Source organism: Carcharodon carcharias, chromosome 2, assembly GCF_017639515.1.
Source record: "Carcharodon carcharias isolate sCarCar2 chromosome 2, sCarCar2.pri, whole genome shotgun sequence".
In the NCBI taxonomy this organism is placed as follows: domain Eukaryota; kingdom Metazoa; phylum Chordata; class Chondrichthyes; order Lamniformes; family Lamnidae; genus Carcharodon; species Carcharodon carcharias.
The window spans coordinates 187,776,012-187,796,412 of NC_054468.1; the positions used below are offsets into that span (position 1 = coordinate 187,776,012).

The following is a 20,401-nucleotide window of genomic DNA, read 5'->3' on the forward strand; positions in this document are numbered from 1 at the left end:
CTTTGTGCTGCTTGCTATTATAATGATTTCAGCCACTACCCACAACGCTGTTGTTTGGCTGGACACTTCAGCAAGGGGCTGACATGGCAAGTGGCTAGCACTAGTTAAAGCTATTCTGCATCTCTTAATAAGAGGTACATAGTGGCTGCAGCAAGTGCTGGCAGTTATGCAGGAGGTGAATCTTCCCTGTGAAACATTGTTTAATGGCACCACATGGGAGACAGCAGGTTTCAAGGAGTTCAGGCACTGCACTGGAGGCCTTGGTGGAGGAAGTGAAAATAAGGAGAGATGTCTAGTATTCACAGGGGGCAAAGAGGCCATCGTGATGCACAGTGAAAAGGTGGTGGAGCAGATAGCCATAGAGGTCAATGCCAGGACTCAAGCGTTGAGGATCTGGATGTAGTGTCACAAGGAAGCTCAATGACCTCACATGAATGGTCAAGGTCAGATGCAATGTCCTATCAACTGCACTTCTAGCATCTGACACTGCTCAATTGACCAATAGCCAACTATTCACCTACCAAGCATCTCTAGCAATCAGGATTAATACCTGACATTCATATGCTACATTGCACCCTCACCCACTTAGCTGAAAACCCCATACCCATACCTCACAGCTTGCACAAACTACTAACTATTGAACCGTGACAGTCACATCAACTAAACAAATTTCACGATTCTCAGTGATAAACTTCTATTTCTCCTGCAGGACAAGGTGGCACACAAATGGAGGCTGCAGGACCGAATGGAAGGGACCCCTGCATGTCCTGATTCTCATGGAGAAGATGGTGCTGGCCAATATTGGACCTCCATGCGGAGGCCATGGCTAGTGGATGGGCTGTAACCATCAAAGATGATGCTATCATCATGCCGAATCCTCTTTCTCACATTTTACCTCCACCTTCATCCCACACTCTTGTAATTTATAAGTTGCAAATTATAAGCATGCATCTGTTCTTTTCATCCCCCTCATCCCCACTTTAAAACCTCACCCTTTCACATACCCAAGAAATGAAACTTGGCCAGACAGTGGAGTAACAGCAAGAAGGCAATGGCGATGAAGATGCACTGTCACTGATTGCACACTCTCAGCCACCCATTCAGACACTGACCCTGCATCTAATTTAGAGAGTAGCATTAAGGCAGGATCTGCATGTGGTAAGATACCAGGAATGAATGGCCTGCAGCCACAGCAGAGGGATGGATGGCGCAGCTTCCAGTTCACCGGAGGATGAGATCACACATGAATTCTGCTGCAGAGGACTCAGATGAACACATCGATGGGGCAGTCTCCAGAAGAACGTTGATATACTTGATGCATGGGGAAATATGCCAGAAAACCTGCTATCAATATGTAAAAGTATGGATGTGTCCAGCACCAACTTGGCAGAGGGCTTTGTGCAAAGCATGAAGCCCATTATTTCCAGCATGGAAGTGGTGGTCAACTCCATTCACACACTCGTGGACCCAGCCATGATGCAGTGTCTGAAGGCTGTTGTCTCAGCTTCCATTGCAACACAAGCAAAAGCCTTCAGAAGCCTGAGCGCTGCGATGGCAGCTCAGACTTGGCATATAAGTACAATATCTTGCTGCCATGCAAGCTGAGACTGCTGCCATCATGGCTGTGGATTACAGTTTGCAAAGGGGCTTGGAGGGTGTCTCAACAGTCCAGCAATCCCTACCCCAATAGATTTGCTGAGGAGCCGCCTGGAGGAGTGGCAGTGCCTCCACAGAACTCAAATCCGCTGTCCTTGCTCATGAAGACAGCGTTTGTCCTCCCACTCCGTCAATGCCCTTCTTGTTGTCTGCCAGTCAGTCAGCCCTTATTGATGCTGCCTATGCCAAGATAGTAGAGTCCATAGCCAAGCCTTCTAGGTCCACAGCTCCTTAAGGTCATCCTCCAAGGCCATCTACAAGTTCCTCCACTGAAAGTCAGCAGCTTTCTACCAGCCCTGCTGCAAACACTGGGGTACATCTGTGTTGGAGCACTAGGACAGGCAAAGGCACACAGAAGGCAGAAAGGTAAGGGGTGGGACTGTTGGTGGATGGGGAATTTGGTGTTTCCTTTACTGATATTGCACTCAATTGAGTTCTTAACCTACAGTCTGGGCAAAAAGAGGCTCTCTCTTTCTCTTCCTCCTCCTCCTGTTGTTCCTGCTCTTCAGTCGCATGTCATATAGCTGGTGGCAATGGTTGTGCCCTCATGATGGTGAGATTGTGTGGGTTACAGCAGACCACAATGAATTTTGACACCTGCTCTGCCTAACACTGCAGGGGTCCTCCGGCATGAGGAATCCTTCCTCAGGGGAAGCCTATAATCCTACTAAAGCCACATGTTTGCTCTGCCTGTTTCTCCCTAGCAAGGGAGAATGAAACGTACTTAGCTTTGAATGAGCAGAAAGAATTAAACAATCGTGGATAGTAAACTTCAAGATGCCGCAAACATCTCCAGCTCCAGCCAAAAGGGACTAGATGCATAAAAGTTCTTTGCCAGGGTCACCTTCACAGCTACTGTCAATGTGTTCCTTGCCTTGTTCTGAAGTTGCAGTTGTAGCTGCAGCAGGTGGCAGATTTCAGTGAGGATGTCCTTACTGAAGTGCAGAAACCTCATCTTGCTCCTTGCTGAGGTTCAGGTATGAGAATTGCTCCCTGAATAACCTAGATAGATATGGCCTCCACTGAGGGCTTTTTTCTCCCTCCTTCTCTTCCCTCTTCCAGCAGCTTGTCGTGCTTTGCATGGACCCAATTCATTGCCCAAGTTTTGCGGTATACCAAGGCGAATGGTTTCTAGAACATCCATGTCTGGGAGCAACTGATTTGTGCAGATGCCTTGAAGTCAGCAAAAATTCCATGAGCACCTGTCACACCACTTCCTGTAGATTTTTGCAATTTAAAGCAATTAGAAATCACTGAATGCTTAGAAAATTGTAGCAACAGCCAGAAGAAATCAATCAGCAACTAATCAGTAACTGGTTGATGATCCCTTTAAGTGGTAGTGGTTGTTAGGGTGGGTGAGGTGCAGGTGGGCGGGGGGGGGGGCAGTTTTTTCAGCTGCTGAACACATGCTTAGCTATGAGGGGATAAGAGGTTGATAGTTAGAACATCGAGCTCCAAAATGGCCCTACTTACATCAAAGCAGTATTGCACACTGTTTTACATTCTAATCTGCCTGCTCTGCATACTTCCGGTGACTGTTCACTGCACCCATGCCAATGTATCATGAGCTGCAATTCACCCCAAAAGTGTTGACCACAGATAGTTTTAGAGGTCTAAAAGTGGGTGCAAATAATCCCCATTTCACCCCATATACTGAAAATTCACTGGGTAGTCTATGTCTGTGAAGATCAGTAGTTAGTCTTATTTTAAGGAGAGCCTATCTCAGCGTCTACTCTGAGCATGAAAGCATTCCATTGGCATTCAGTAGTAGTTGATACATGGTCAATAAGGAAATTCTTTGGAAGAAGCAATAGTACATTCTAACCTGTTCTGTACTCACCATTGAAAGCAACAATGAGGAACATTTGACAGTGCATGGTTACCTTCTTTCTTAAGTTGTAGCAGTGGCGATCTAGAAGGAGCTAAAGAATGGGGAACATGCTATGATAGTAGCTAATTCATAATACGATGGGCAAGTCAAAAATCAACTTAGTCCCAAAGGTATTTCTAACTATTCCCAGTTTTCATCAACAGGAAGGTATTGCTCAGTATTGCTAGCTGCACATTGTTTCTCTACTCTTGCTATCATCATTATGACAACAAAGACTACCATTGAATTTAATGTGGTAGGAGATTGTAGAAAGATAATGAAAATTGGTTATTACTTTTCATTAAAAAAAACTATCAACTCTGGCAACAAGTTATGTACCTGGATCATTCTTTATGCCAGTATTCTTACAGATTTACTCAGATGTATCTATTTGATTATTACATGCTTATCTAAGCTTTCTCCTTCCCATAAAGTCTTTCCTTTTCAACTGTATAGGTTCTCTAGGAGTTGCAAAACAAAGACCCTATTCATCTTTCCCTATTATTCTCCTTAGAAAGTCTTGGAACGCAACAAAATACCCCAAGTCTATTTACATTACAATTCAAAGGTAGTCACAATGCTATTTATTTGATAATTTTTACTTTTATAATTTACTTTTCAAATTCATTATGTTAATAACTAATTATATGACTGTTGTGGCCGTACTATGTAAAGTTGAAATATATTTCCTCAAAAAGACAGTCTTTATTTAAACATGGAAAATATAATGACTTTATTTTCACTAGTGATAAGACTACAAATTTCTTAGTTTTGCTTCAAAAAAAGTGGTTGAAATTTAATACTGTAAAGCACTGTGTAACTGTAAACATAACTCATATTAGTGCATTGTACTTACTTATTCAGTGTGGTGTCTTGTTGTTCCAATCTCTTCATAAAACACTGGGGAGGGCCAAGTCCTAAGAGTATTGACCTCAGGGTCACTGCATACTGCTGGGAGATCCAACTACAGTACCAATTTCACATAGTTTACTGTGATTGTATTCAACTACTTGAAGTACCTCAAAACGTAGTCAAGAGGTCAAGAGGCTGCTAAGGCTGAAAATGATCAAAATTTTGCATTGATCTGTAGCTGTCAAGAGCTGATGTGAGCTGAAGTACAGAGGCAACACAGGAAGCTTCCAGAGAAATGTGTGCACACATTGCCTTTGGTTCTTAAACCTTTTACACTTAAAGTGACTGGTACCTAATGTGTGATTTTTCTTTTGTTGATTTTATTTGGCTGTAACAGTATTTTCACTTAGATTTGCTTTTTGTTCGAAGGGAGCTGTGATGTGTGACCACAATGCTGTTAAGCCATTAAATGCTCTTGTTTTTCCAGCAACATTTTCTGTCTACTTCGCAAATACTTGTCATGATGGCCCACATTTTCCTCTGCTAGGCCTTATTTTGTCTTATTTAACACTATTATTTCATGGCATCTTGATAATAAGCACCTTGAATAATCATTTTGAATTAGAGAGAGCTGTATAATCTGAGCCACCTTTATGATTGCTATCAATACTACTGCTTACTCTACTGACAGGACATATGATTCCAGCTAAGCAAGTGAAAAGATATCAATTTGCCTATCATCTTTGGAAATAGAATTCTTTGTATATGTGAATTTCCATCTGGTAATCTAACTAAGAGCTAAATAAAATCACACATTGATCTTAAGTGACTTTGAAAGACAGGCAGACCTGTTACTCTGGAACACTTCGGTTCAAATTCAAATTCTCAGGTGCTTGTAATCAACATGCCATGTGATAATATGATAATAAATAATACAAACTAAATCATGATAGTAGAATATCAGATCAATAAACACTTCCACAGCGGTAACTGGAAATGTAGATACAAGTGCACTCAATGGCTTGATAACCACTTACTTATGTCATCATTTTTGCTGCCTTTCAGGCCAAGATGAAGTTAATTAAAAATCAAGTCACTTCCTGTTTAACTTGTGGAAACACATTTTGTTCACTTAATTTATTAAGCAACATTAGTGTTGGAATTCATTAAACATACTAGTTGGGGCAGTTTAGGGGGTGGGAGACATGAGGTATCCGAGATGCTGGAGGAGTGATTACAAAGAAAGTAACACATCAGGTAGATCAATTTAAAGTGAGTCCTTCCATTGAAACAATAATGAAACATATCTATGAGCATTTCAGTTCTCTCTCACACACCCAGTTGCTATAATATCTCTGTAATACCCAATGTATTACAGTTGTTTAAACTCACTTTCTTGTACCTGTAATTTTAAATTCACCACAAAGGACAAATGTATGTTTGTGTCCAGTGTGCTTCATGACATTTACCACATAGGTGCCAAATGCTAACTGTTAACATTATCAACAATGTTTCCTCTAAGCTGTGCACATGTGCAGCAATGCAGCAATCATGAAGGTAAAGTGGAGGTTGCTCACAGGATGTTCCCTTTAAGAGACCACATCTGTGCAGCTGTGCAAAGAACTTTAACATGTACACGTCTTGAAAAAACAGCCCACGCATAACAAAGAAAGTTTAGAGGGATCATTGATCAAGTGCATTGGATTGTCCAGAATGACTTAATTCTAGCTGGCCCAGTTGGCACAGACTGAATTGATAATCCCCAGATTCACAGTCACATACTTATCCTCTTTGTCTTCTGCCATAGCATAATGCTATGCAGGCAGGGTTTATGCAACATCCACAGTGAGAGTGAAAGTGTTTGATTAAAGTTATAGCCAATAGAACACTAGAGAACTATGTTACAGAGACTTTGGTCTTTTAATACTTTAAATGCTGTATGTTATAAATTATTGAAATTCTGGAACATAGATACCTTTTGTTGTCAATTTTGAAGTGTGTTTTCAAACCTGTTCTTATTTAGTGAACAGGGTAGAATCACAGATATAGATTATGGGTGGCTTTTCCCCCAATAGCAGTATCTGGGTGGCTGATCAGCTGAATTTCTCAACTCATTGGTTCATTTGTATTCCAAAATAGGTGGCTGATTGGATGGCATGCTTTGTATGTCAGTGATGGCAGATGTTTAAATATTAGGGCAATAGCATATCAGACACTTACTGAATTATCACAGGGAGGCAATGGCATTGTGGTATTGTCCCTGGACTAGTAATCCAGAAGCCCAGGGTAATGCTCTGGGGACCCAAGTTCAAATCCTGGTTCACAGCAGCTGGTGGAATTTGAATTCAATAAAAATCTGGAATTAAAAATCTGGCTGGTATGTGAATCCAGTGTGGTTGACTCTAAAATGCCCTCTGAAATGGTCTATCAAGCCACTCAGCTGTATCAAGCCACTCAGTTGTATCAAACCACAACAAAGCCTCAAAAAAGGAATGAAACCGATCGGACCACCAGGCATCAACTTAGACTTATGCATCAACTTAACGGCAAACTCAGCCCTGTCAACCCTGCTAGTGCCAAAATTGGGAGAGCTGTTTCACAGACTACACAAGCAACAGCCTGACAAAGTCATCCTCACAGAAGATATCTTACAGATAATGTCCCAGGCATCACCATCGCCATCCCTGGTTATGTCCTGTCCTACTGCCAGAAGAGGCCCAGCAGAGGTGGCGATACAGTGACATACATTTGGGAGGAAGTTGCCCTGGGAGTCCTCTGGACCCAATGAAATCTCATGGCATTAAGGGCAAGGAAACCCCCTGCTGATTTCCATGTACTGCCCTCCCTCAACTGATGAATCAGTGCTCCTCCATGTTGAACATCAGTTGGAGGAAGTACTGAGGGTGGCAAGGGCACAGAATGGGTGGGGGACTTCAATATCCATCACCAAGAGTGGCTCAGTAGCACCACTACTGACCGAGTTGGCTGAGTCCTAAAGAACATCACAGCTAGACTGGGTCTGCAGCAGGTGGTGAAGGAACCAACAAGAGGGAAGAACATTTGTGACCTCATCCTTATCTACCTGCCTGCTGCAGATGCATCTGTCCATTACAGTGTCGGGTGGAGTGACTACTGCATAGTCGTCGTGGAGACGAAGTCCCACCTTCACATTAAGGATACACTCCATCATGTTGTTTGGCACTTCCACTGTGCTAAGTGGGATAGGTTTCAAACAGATCTAGCGACTCAAGGCTGGGCATCCAGGAGGTGCTGTGGCCCAGCAGCAGCAGCAGAATTGTATTCAAACACAATGTATAACCTCATGTCCTGGCATATTCCCCATTCAATCATTACCATCAAGCCAGGGAGTTAACCCTGGTTCAATGAAGCGTGCAAGAGGCCATGCCAGGAACAGCACCAGGCATATCTAAAAATGAGGTGTCAATCTGGTGAAGCTATAACATAGGACTGCTAGCATGCCAAACAGCATAAGCAGCCAGTGATAGATAGAGCTAAGCAATCTCACAAGCAACAGATCAGATCTAAGCTCTGCAGTCCTGCCACATCCAGTCATGGCTGGTGGTGGATAATTAAACAACTCACTGGGGGAGGAGGCTCTACAAATATCCCCATCCTCAATGATGTGGGAGCCCAGCATATCAGTGCAGAAGGTAAGGCTGAAGCATTTGCTACAATCTTCAGCCAGAAGTGCTGAGTGGATGATCCATCTTGGCCTCCACCGGAGGTCCCCAGCATCACCGATGCCAATCTTTGGCCACTTCGATTCACTCTGCGTGATATCAAGAAGTCTGATGAGGACCATGAAACCATTGCTGATTGTCATAAAAACCCATCTGGGTCACTAATGTCCTTTAGAGGAGGAAATCTGCTGTCTTTACCTCGTTTGGCCTTTATGTGACCCCAGACCCAGAGAAATGTGGTTGATTCTTAAATGCCCTCTGAATAAGGGTGGGCAATAAATGCTGACCCAACCAGCAATGCCATCATCCCATGAAAGAATAATAAAAGAAAATAAATGGCTGAAGGCACTGGATAGTACAAAGGCTATGGGCCCTGACAATATTCTGGCAATAGTACTGAAGATTTGTGCTCAAGAATGTGCCGCACCCCTAGCCAAGCTGTTCCAGTACAGCTACACCACTAGCATCTACCTGGCTATGTGGAAAATTGCCCAAGCATGTCCTGTACACAAAAAGCAGGACAAATCCAACCCGGCGAATTACCACTTGATCAGTCTACTCTCAATCATCAGTAAAGCAATAGAAGGAGTTATCAACAATGCTATCAAGCGGCACTTGCTTAGCAATAACCTGCTCACTAATGTCCAGTTTGGGTTCCAACAGGGTCACTCAGCTCATTGCATCATTGATTCAAACATGGACAAAAGAGCTGAACTCCCAAGGTGAGGTGAGAATGACTGCCCTTGACATTAAAGCTGCATTTAACCAAGTGTGGCATTGAGGACCCCTAGCAAAATTGGAGTCATTGGGAATCATGGGAAAACACTCCACTGGTGGAGTCATACACAGCACAAAGGAAGATGGTTGTGTTTGTTGGAGGTCATCACTGCAGGAGTTCCTCAGCATAGTGTCTTTGGCCCAACCATCTTCAGCTGCTTCATCAATGACCTTCCTTCCATCATAAGGTCAGGAGTGGGGATGTCTGCTGATGATTGTACAATGTTCAGCACCATTCACAACTCCCCAGGTACTGAAGCAGTTCATGTCCAAATGCAGCAAGGCCTGGACAATATCCAGGCTCGGGCTGACAAGTGGAAAGTAACATTTGCACCACACAAGTGTCAGGCAACGACCATCTCAAACAAGAGAGAACCTAACCTTGGTGTTCATTGACATTACCATCACTGAATCAGCAACTATCAACATCCTGGGGGGTTACCATTGACCAGAAAATGAACAGGACTCACCAAATTAATACCGTGGCTACAAGATCAGGTCAGAGGTTGAGAATCCTCTTACGAGTAACTCACCTCTTGACACCCCAAAGCCTATGCACCATCTACAAGGCACAAATCAGGAGTGTGATGGAATATTCCCCATTTTCCTGGATGACTGCAGCTCCCACAACACTCAAGAAGCTTGACACCATCCAAGACAAAGCAGCCAGCGTGATTGGCACCACATCCACAAACATTCACTCCCTCGCACAGTAGCAGCAGTGTGTACCATCCACAAGATGCAGTGCAGGAATTCACCAAGGCTCCTTCAACAGCACCTTCCAAACCCACAACCACTACCATCTAGAAGGACAAGGGCAGCAGATAGATGGGAACACCACCACCTGGAAGTTTCCCTCCAAGTCACACACCATCCTGACTTGGAAATATATTGCTGTTCCTTAACTGTCGCTAGGTCAAAATCCTGGAACTCCCTTCCTACCAGCACTGTGGGTGTACCACATGGATTTCAGTGGTTTAAGAAGGCAGCTCACCACCACCTTCTCAAGGGCAACCAGGGATGGGCAGTAAATGTTGCCCCAGCCAACACAGTCCACATCCCGTGAATGAATTTAAAAAAGCCTGGCCGTTTAACATTGTTCCATTATGTGTTTCTGTCCTTTGTGTCACACAGATGTAACATAAAGATATTCATTATAATTCAGTAGTGCAAAAGTGTGTAATGTACCACCTGCACAGAGTGAACTGAGTTTTTATTTGTTTCAAGCAGAAATGTGATTTGCATTGCAATTGATGTTGATGTACAGCCCAAGAATGACATATTTTCCATTGTATTCTGCTCTGAATTCTGGATTACAACATCTATTTTTGCACATAATAAAAAGGAAATGTAAGAAGGTCCTTTCAGAGAATTCCTATAAAATTAGTGCTCAAGTTGATTAACTTGAAAGCATGATAGTGGAAAGTTCATTGAAAATATTCTTCAGCTATCATACACCAAACTGCTTAAAGAGGTTTGCTATGACTTTTGAAAAATGTTTTTATATTCATGTTCATGTTTTAGTAAGTGTGAAATTGGTTTTGAGTGGGAAGTTGTTTAATATTGTCCCACGTGAGAAACCACTAACAGGTAACTAAATCAGATCTTGTAAAATCCTATTACTATGCAGCTTAGTTACAAAGAAGTGCACATGAAGCCTCAATGTATTATATTTTACCTATTTAAAGAATTTATATTTAAACAGTCTTTGATCTTAATTAGATGTATTAAAGTGTTGAGGGAATAATGAGGTAGCTGAAAAATAAAAAAAATCTTTATGAGAAATAGATGAAATATAATATTGTATAATATTATGGCATATGATGGTTCTTGGGACCAAGGAACAGTAAGAAAGAAGTTCTTATAGATGATAATGATGACATTGAAAATTGAGATAATATTTTCACAGTTCATTTCTCATGCATGGGGTATATTACTTTGCTCTTTATGCTTAGTAATTTTCAGAATTATAATTTAAGGCACCTTTGTGTAAATATTTTATATAATCAAGAAGATTTGTATGCTTAATTTACAAGGCATGTTCAGCCCTCAAACGCTGAAGTACAACAATACTGCAAAGATTTATGAATTGTTCATTTTTTCTAACTTCTGGTTTCTTGGCTAATACAATTATTTACCTACTGTTGACAATTTTCCTAATGTAAATCTAACAGATTGTTACACATGCTGTTGGCATTCATGTTTTTTTTATTTTTTAAACAATGTCCTTCATGTAACAGTAGTTAAATGCAGCAGAAGGACATCATTAGAGCTATGGTTAACTGTAATTTACACCATTAGGAAGGCAGCACAATTTTTATTGCCTGGCAATTTTCTCACTTCAGTATTTGTACCATATGGCTCAATTTGTGTAATAACCTTAATTTCTGCACCCTTCAGGTCTGCTTCATCTCCTACAGAATCGGAATGCAGTTTAGCAGAAAGGGGACTGTCTATACTTCAAGAGTTGAGATTAATAATCTGTCACGTCCTGTTCTGGTGAAGGAATGTGAACAGCAGACAGATGGTATCTCTACAAATGACTGTCAGAGGTCCTGATCCAATCAATACGATGTATTAATACATCTCCCATCGCTCCTTCTCTGGGGGCCGCAAAGCACATCTGGAAAGTTCTGGGGACTGTGGTGCTGAAAGCTGATTCTTTTCAGAATCAAACTGAGTCCAATTAATTTTTCATGTATACTTGATAACCATTTTATAATGAGGTGTGTACTTCTTGACGGATATACAGTGGCAGTACAGACCGCCTGCATTTTCTATCCCCATTCAGTCCTCTTTTAGCAACCAATCCATTAATCAAACAATCTGGCACAGAGCTGAAACCTCAGCTCAGTGGTGATCAATACCATCCTAAAAAAATACAGAGACTGCCTCTAGCATGCATGGTTATCTGGCCATTATATCAGCCACTGCTTCAGGAAAAATAGTGTTGCCATAATTATCTTCTAGTTACAAAAAAGCTGCCAGCGCATTAGATTTCTTTTGCTTTCCATTTAATCTTTGCAGCATACCATATCTGTTCAAATTTTAAAGGACCAATGTTTAATTAACATTGTAACTGTGTTTATACTTCGGCTGATAACTAAATAAAGTTTTTTATAAATAGCAAATATCACAAAATTAAAAACATAACATAAACGACCTACCGCCTCCAAATTACATCAATACTGCATATCAATGCAGCAAATGTGAAATGAACAACTGGGTAATTCAAAACCTTTCAAACTCTAGAATGCATTTCTGACATTGAATGCTTGTGAAAATGACTGTAAGTCATCAATGTTTTTATTCACATCATTTGTTATTTGCCCAATCTTTACTGACTAGAACATGGTTTATGTGTTGTGCTAAAATATATTGATCAATGGTAATTATTTGTTATGCTGTAGACTAAGTATTATTTTGCAGATTTGAACTTATACTGTGCAGTCACAAAAACAGAGTGGTTATTTGCCCATAGAAGTAATTAACCTCTTGTCCAAATGATTAGTCCATTGGGTTTAATGGTCTCTGAACTTCAATAAAGCTGTCACCTGCCAATAGCAGCTACTAACCCCCATCCTAATGATATTCCCATTATATTTTGCAGGTTATGATAGAACAGTTAGGGTGGTCACCTGTCCATAATAGCTGCTGACTTTTAGCTCTAAAGTCTCCATTAAGTTTGATTAGCTTTGAACTATGAAGATGTGGTCATCTGTTCATAATGTTCATATATCTCCTGTCCTTACAATAGTCACATTATATTCTCTGGACTCTGGCAGAGTACTTAGAATGGCTTGCTGCCTATGAGGACTACTATTCTAGATGTTACACTGTCAATTTGAAAGGAAGACTGTGTCTATCTGACTTGCCAAGTAATTAAAAAATGTTGTAAAGGGAGTTATCCATATGTTTACTCATTCATCCTTCATTCTAGTTTTTATGATTTAAGACTTCTGGATGGGCATCTGGTAAGCTATCTTGTGCAGAATTTTCCTGTAGCAGTATCATGCATGGACTGTGGATTGAATTTCCCATTCATGCGTTTGCTGAGCTGGAACATCATGTCACTATAAGGTTTATTACATAGAACAAAAGTCTCGAGCAAGAAAAGGCCATTTGTTGCATTATCCCCACTTCATCCTGAGTCCTTGTAAGCTATTCTAAAAGAGGCTTTTTCTGTCCCTGTCTATTGATCCTTGCTTTAAGGAATAGTAAGGAAGTTCAACTTTGGCAGAGGCGTAAAACATGCAGAAAGGGGCCAGTCAACCACAAGGTACACACCTGATTTTCCTTTCTGTTCCAGTCAACAAAAAGGAAAATCAAACAGTTTGTATAGTGGACAGTAGTGTAGTACTCAGTCATTCCCTGCTAAAATTGAATTTCACCCCTAAGTTCTGTATCCAACCATTCATTGGAGAAAACAAGCAGGATTAATATTAATATCTATATAGCCCTCACTTGATACAGTTCCTTTCAAAATTGCCAGTTGATTTTGAATCAACCACTTTCTCTGGGTATGAGTTCCACCTTCACATTATTGTGTGGGAAATATGATTTCTTGATCTTGCAGTTCATTTGTGAATTTTACACTTGCTTTCTCTGTTATTGTGACCATTGGTTATTTTGAAAAAGCTACAGATTCTGAAAATCTGAAACAAAAACAGAAAATGCTGGACACATGAGCAGCCTAGGCAGCATCTTTAAATAAAATAAGTTAATGTTTCATGTGTAAGCTTTCTTCCACCAAATTTCTGGACAATGTAGTACACCACCATGTTTACATATCCCCACTAGTGTAGTGCAGTGTACATCCGGACCCATCCAAACTTTAGAACCTGTGCTTTGGCAGCCCAATGATCTGTTCATTGAGGGCCCTGGTGGAAGGATGGGTATAATTGTATATTTTTCTGATACAGAAATCAGGGGCAGAATTTTCTGCCTACCAGACGGATGGGCCCGACTCAATCTCCGGCGGGCGGGGAGCCAATCCCCGCTGGAGAAGCAAGCCCCGCCGCCATTTTAAGTGGGCGGGTCAATTAAGGCCCGCCCAGTGTGACGCCTGGTGGGAAGCGCTATGCACTTCCTGTGAGGGCTGGGGGGGGATTCCCCAAATGTGAGAGTGTGCTCTTTCAAGCATGCGCACCGAAGAGCGCATATCTCCCTGAGGTTAAGTGCTGCTTCAGGGAGATCGCTAATAGTTGTTCAAACATTAAAAATAGAAAAATTAAAAAATCCTTAACATGTCCCCCTCATGTGACAATATCACACAAGATGGGACATGTTAATAAATTTCACTAAAACTTTATTAAAGTTTTTTAAACCCTGCATGAAACCTCATTCCGCCGGTGGATGAGGTTTCATGTTTTTTCAGAAGCCCGCCGGGGCTCCTGACCTGCCCGCCAGCCTTAAGGTTGGCCGGGCAGATCCTTTAATTGTTTTAATTATCCTGTCAATGGTCTCAGTTGGCCATTGACAGGTCGGCGGGCGGACAGCTGATTTCGCTGTGTCCCTGCCTTCCTGAATATTTAAATGGGTCAGGATGATGTCGGGGGTTCCTCCCGATGTCATCCCGCGTCATTTTGCATGTCGGCAAACTGTCCCCACCCCTTGCTTGCTGACGGCAAAATCGAGCCCCAGGTTGCACTTGGGGATGATCAACAGCAGGAGTAACAACAAGAACAAGAAGAACAACATGAAGAGGAGGAAGAGCAGGAACACCAGTACTACCAGTGCTTCCCAGAGTCCAGCTCATCAAAGAGCACTTCAAATAAACCATCCCTCCCATTCCCAACACACCACAGTTCCACAATCCTTATCGGCACCATCTTCACAACACTATCTGATCCCCTTCCTCAATCCAGCCTACAGATTTTCACCTTACTTCTTCATAAATATAAACACGATCAAAAAATCTACGACAGAAAGAACATTTATCGAACAACTAAATTCCAGGTGAAATTCCATAAAGGGGTGGTGGCTACTGTTGAGTGTCATCAGAGATGGTTGAGTATTTTCCCTCTCTGTAATGCCCTCTCCCGCCATCCAATATGCATGCAGCCAAGGAATTGTGAAGGTGGCGCTGGTTGCATGCTTAAATCAGTTTATTGAGCTGCCATCACTAGCTAAGGTGAACAGGTGTGTGCAGCACCCGCCTCACCTCCTGTGCTTTTGGTGCGGTGAAAATTTTAGGCTAGTTTACTAATAGCACAAAGAAATAAAATCAAAGAACTGCGGATGCTGGAAATCCAAAACAAAAACAAAAACAAAAATACCTGGAAAAACTCAGCAGGTCTGGCAGCATCGGTGGTTAGGAACACAGTTGATGTTTCGAATCCGCATGACTCTTCCTGTTGAAGAGTCATGTGGACTCAAAACGTCAACTGTTTTCCTATCTACCGAAGCTGCCTGACCTGCTGAGTTTTTCCAGGTATTTTTGTTTTTGTTTTTGAATAGCACAGAGAAACTTGAAGGAACTAATAGAAATTTATTATGCCAATATTGTGTAATTTGCAACAATATTGGAAAATTCAAATTTCTACCAGCCAGAAACAACTGCTCTGAAGCTTTATTTCTACCAAAAAAATCAACTCAGTAAAGTAGTGTATTCATCCCCATTTTTACCAGGATCATTTCTCCATTTTTTTTCCATTTGCTTATTCTTAGCTGTAGCATCCTGTTGCAATACTTCTGAATCCATTGATTGGTTCAATTTATGCAAGGGGTTCAGGTTTATTTCCCCTGTTTACTTTTTGGTGAGTCGCATGTTAATTTACTTGTGCCAAGTATTTTCCTAGCAATAAACATTTTTCAATACTACAGCCTGATGCATTTGTGAAACCAGAGGACCTGTCTTAACCCAATCTGCCTGGTGGAAAACATAATCGGACCTCCTGTGGCAAGAGCCTCACAATTCTTCTAAAGTATTGCTGTTAAAATCATGGCTGACAGGAAAGCAGTGCGATCTCTGTCCCTATTTTAACTGCCTGCATGCACAATTTTCTTCAGGTGTGACTGAAGGTTGGAATCAGGGCTTACATCCTTTGAGAAGATTCATGCATCTGAACAGAGAATGATAGAATGACAGTAAATTTAATTATCTAATAATGATTTCTCAAGAAATTAGCTTTGGCAGGTTTTCATCCTGCTTTGGAAGATGCTATCTTCATTTTTTTATCAGTGTCACATGGTAAAACATGAAGGCTAATATGGTGTAAATGAAAAAAGGGAGATTTAAGCCACAGGCAACCTCATAATCAGCCTAAAGGCTATTCTTGTCAAAACCCAGGGAAGAGTGCTGATCAAATGCAATTCATTAGATTTCCTGTGGGCATATGAAGAAAGATTCGTTAAGTAAGAATATAAATGAAAAGAAAAAAATATATTGATTGAAAAGCTAAGCAAGCTAGGTGTTTTCCTTTTGACTTACCGGCATTGTCACTGCTGTAATTATAGTTGTGTTAATTGTTGGATCATTTCTTTTCTCTTGGTAGACAACACGATATTGAGAAATAACTCCATTAGGAAAGCTTGGCAGGGTCCAATGCAGTAAGACAGAGAATCCACTTGTGGCTTGAGTAGAGGGAGCAGCCATGCCTTGAGGAGCTGCTTCAAGGGTTTGTACAAAAGCCCACAGACTGTCTACCGATCCCCTAGAGTTACGAGCTCTGACGCGATACTCATATCCAGTGTAAGGTTGAAGCATATCTGAAGCATCTATAAACTCCAAAGCACCTTCAGACCAAATGAAAATCAGCAGTTCTTCCTGAGTCCCAACAGGTCGCCTGCAAATCAGACAGAAGTGAAAGCATTTATTCATTTATCTGAGTAATCCTGTAAGAAAATAGGTTGATTATATCCAATTTTATTTCTTTTAAGATGAAATGTGCTTGCAATGATGGATGGTATGAACCATTTAGCCTTTACAAATAGCAAACAATTGATTTCATTTGACAAAGCCTGCTGTTTCTTAGGAGATAATTTGGTAAATATGCATATTCCCACATATGTTAATAAAGCAACATGGACCATGCAGGCCTCCATTGTTTCCATTTGTTTTGTAGGACAAATGTTAAATGTAGCTTGCTCATGGAAAAAATGCAAAACTGCATTTACCTCACTCCAATCAGTATTTGTTGCCCCTTCCAACACAAGATGAAACTTTGAAAAGCAAACAATAACTACTTATCTTGGTGGAGAAAAAGATTTATAATTTCCTCAAACTTTATTGCTGAGCTTACTTAACTTCATTGGAAGTGCAACAGAAACTGCTGTAAGTTCATCAAAAGTACAATGGAAATTCAGTTTATGCTCATAAATGGGCTTATGTTATAATTCAAATAAAGTTATGGCAGCGCAGTGACAAAACCCGTGGAGAATTTAGGGCCCCATTGCAGCATTCTCCATAGCAGCAAGTTAGGAGCATTTCAGGACATTGCTACAGGAGTTCCTCAGGGTGGTGTCCTAGTCCTAGCCATCTTCAGCTGCTTCATCGATGACCTCCCTTCCATCTTAAGGTCAGAAGGGGGGATGTTCGCTGATGATTGTACAATGTTCAGCACCATTCGCGACTTCTCAGACACTGAAGCAATCCATGTCCAAATTCAGTAAGGCCTGGACAATATCCAAGCTTGGGCTGGCGAGTGGAAAGTAACATTTGCACCACACAAGTGCCAGGCAATGATCACTGCAATAAGGGAGAATCTAACCATCACCCCTTGACATTCAATTGCATTACCATCACTGAATCCCCTACTATCAACATCCTGGGGGTTACTATTGACCAGAAACTGAACTAGACTAGCTATATAAATACTGTGGCTACATGAGTGGGTCAGAGGCTAGGAATCCTACGATGAGTAACTCACCTCCTGAATCCCCAAAGCCTGTCCACTATTTACAAGGCACAAGTCAGGAGTGTTAAGGGACACTCTCCAATTGCCTGGGTGAGTGCAGCTCTAACAACACTCAAGAACCATGACACCATCCAGGACAAAGCAGCCCGTTTGATTGGCACATCCACAAATATTCACTCCCTCCACCACTGACACACAGTAGCAGCAGTGTACCCATCTGCAAGGTGTACTGCAGGAACTCACCAAGCCTCCTTAGACAGCACCTTCCAAACCCTAGACCACTACCATCTTGAAGGACAAGAGCGGCAGACACATGGGAACACTGCCACCTGGAAGTTCCCCTCCAAGCCATACATCATTCTGACTTGGAAATATATTGCCATTCCTTCACTGCCACTTGGCCAAAATCCTGGAACACCCTCCCTAACAGCACTGTGGGTATACCTGCACCTCGTGGACTGCAGGAGTTTAAGAAGGCAGCTCACCACTACCTTCTCAAGTGCAATTAGGGATGGACAACAAATGCTCGCCTAGCCAGCGATGCCCACATCTCAAGAATGAGTAATAGTAAAAAAAAAATCCACCTATGTTCTTGTAGCTGCAGAAATGAAACAGGTTGAGCAGACTTGAGGTTGGAGATAGTGGGTAGAAGATCTCCAAAAAAGATGAGATCAGCCACTGTCTAGAAAATGAAGGTTTAATGTTTGGCAGTGAAATATTGGCCAAGCGTGAGACAGGAGGTATCTGTGGCTATTTCCAGGAGCCCCAATAGGATTAACTCCCAGGTAGTCTGCTGGCTGCCACTGGGGCTCCCAGCTCCTGCAGTGAAAATTTCGTGCCCCTGAGGGCTGCTGACTAGTCAGAGACCAGCAGTTCTCCAGTACCGGCAGCACCACTGGGGGCAGTAGCCATTTGCAGTACTGTAGTAGGCACAAGGAGCAGGATTGCTATTGGAGCCCTGGAAGGCAGGTAAGTGGGTGGGATCACTGGGGCCAGTCAGGGATGCCCCAGTGGGGGTAGGGCTGACAGTGTAAAGATAAGGGAGTGTCTTCTAGCAGGGGCAGCCCTTGCCACTGGAAGGTGCCTCTCTTGAGCACAGACTACCTGAAAAGTAGGGGTCCTCCCCACCAGGTTGTAGGCATGCCAGGGTTTACCCAGCTGGCAGTTTTCCCTTTGGCAGAGCCCCCCTCTGCCACTGGTTGAGACCCAGTATCGGTGGGATGGCCACTTAAGTGGCCACTGGGCAGGAAGGCTATTCTTAACTCTTTCCTTCCTCAACTTACTTGGAGGGAGTTGGGAAGGTGACCGGCTCTCCATCCTAAGCCTTCCTGCCCAATTATTTGGCTCCCACACCCCCTCAATCTCCCAGCCCACTGCCAGGGAGACCATTAAATTCCACCCCTGATGTTTGGCCTCACCAGATTATCGATTCTGTCACCACAGCACTTTGATACAGGTTTAATATTGAAGCCCAGTTAGAGCCAAGGAAATGGGGTGCTGCAAGTTCAGAGGGGGATAGACTGAGTGAGGACAATAAAGAAGCTGAAATGGCTGATATTACAGCAGTAGACTGAAAGCAGGCAAGGGACCAGAGGAAGGGATGCTAAAGGCTGGAGAAGGCAGGGGACAGATGCATGATGGGGTCCTAAAATAAAAAAGAAGCATAAAATCAAAGGCAATGGAAGGAAAATTTGGCATCAAGGTACACTTGGAATTGATTTAGGTGGAGGCATAGGGGGATGAAACTGAATGCCTTGCTGAGGACAGATTGTTGGGGTCAGGGAGGGAAAGGTCAAAGAAAACAAAAATCCAGCAAAGGATGATTAAAAGGAGAAATAAGTTTAGGAGTTGATGAAGGATGTGGGATTTATAGGCAGGCTCATATCCATGAGTTGTTTGTGTTTCTAGTTCTTGTTACTTCAACGGAAAAAAAACAAGTTGTTAAACCATCAGAAGAGACAAAGGTAGGGAATTGATGACCAGCACAGCAATGAAACAAAATAAATCAGTGCTGTGGAAGAGCAAGTTCATGAGTATACACGCAATGGCCCACAATGGAAAGGATGGATTCCATGGCGTGGTGAAAGCACTGGATAAAAGAACATTGAATATCATGAAGATATCAATAATCATGGGGGTGGACATGCAACAGAGAAGTCTTAGCAAATATCTGCTCAAAACAAAAAGGGAAAAAATTACCAATGAAAATGAATGGGGGGGAAGAGGAAGAAAGAAGTCAGTGAAAGGAGGGACAAACTTATTCAAGTCTGGCATACCTAGAATTGAATGGGCTATGAATTAAACAAGACAATTATAAAGCAAATGCTGCAGATGCCATAAATTTGAAACAATGAGAGTGGCTTCCCACTTCTGAAGCTATGTGCACACCCTTTTTTACCTTAATGTTTTAATGTTTCGGTAATTGAATTACTTGACTGAGATGACCTGTTACATCATTGCACTCGTGTCTGTAGAACCCTGCTGTGTGCAAATTAGCTACTGCTTTTGCCTACATAATAACAACTGCACTTCAATAAAGTAATTCAATGGCTGTAATATGAAGGGTGCTGTAATAAATGTAAATCCTTGCTTCGCAATATAATGAGCAGATTTACGTACTTTGTATATTTCAGTTTACCATGCTATAAAAAGCATGCACAAGCTTTGCAAAAGATGCAGAGAACAAT

The 20,401-nt window shown here is 42.0% G+C and overlaps 1 protein-coding gene across 1 annotated transcript in view; it reads right to left on the reverse strand.

The window, feature by feature from the left end:
- ush2a (Usher syndrome 2A (autosomal recessive, mild)) overlaps positions 1 to 20,401 on the reverse strand; it is a 1,196,697-nt gene that overhangs the window by 121,415 nt on the left and 1,054,881 nt on the right. The window contains exon 60 of the mRNA XM_041207243.1: positions 16,289 to 16,643. Coding sequence (XP_041063177.1) covers positions 16,289 to 16,643 — 355 coding nt within the window. The remainder of the gene's footprint in view (positions 1 to 16,288; positions 16,644 to 20,401) is intronic.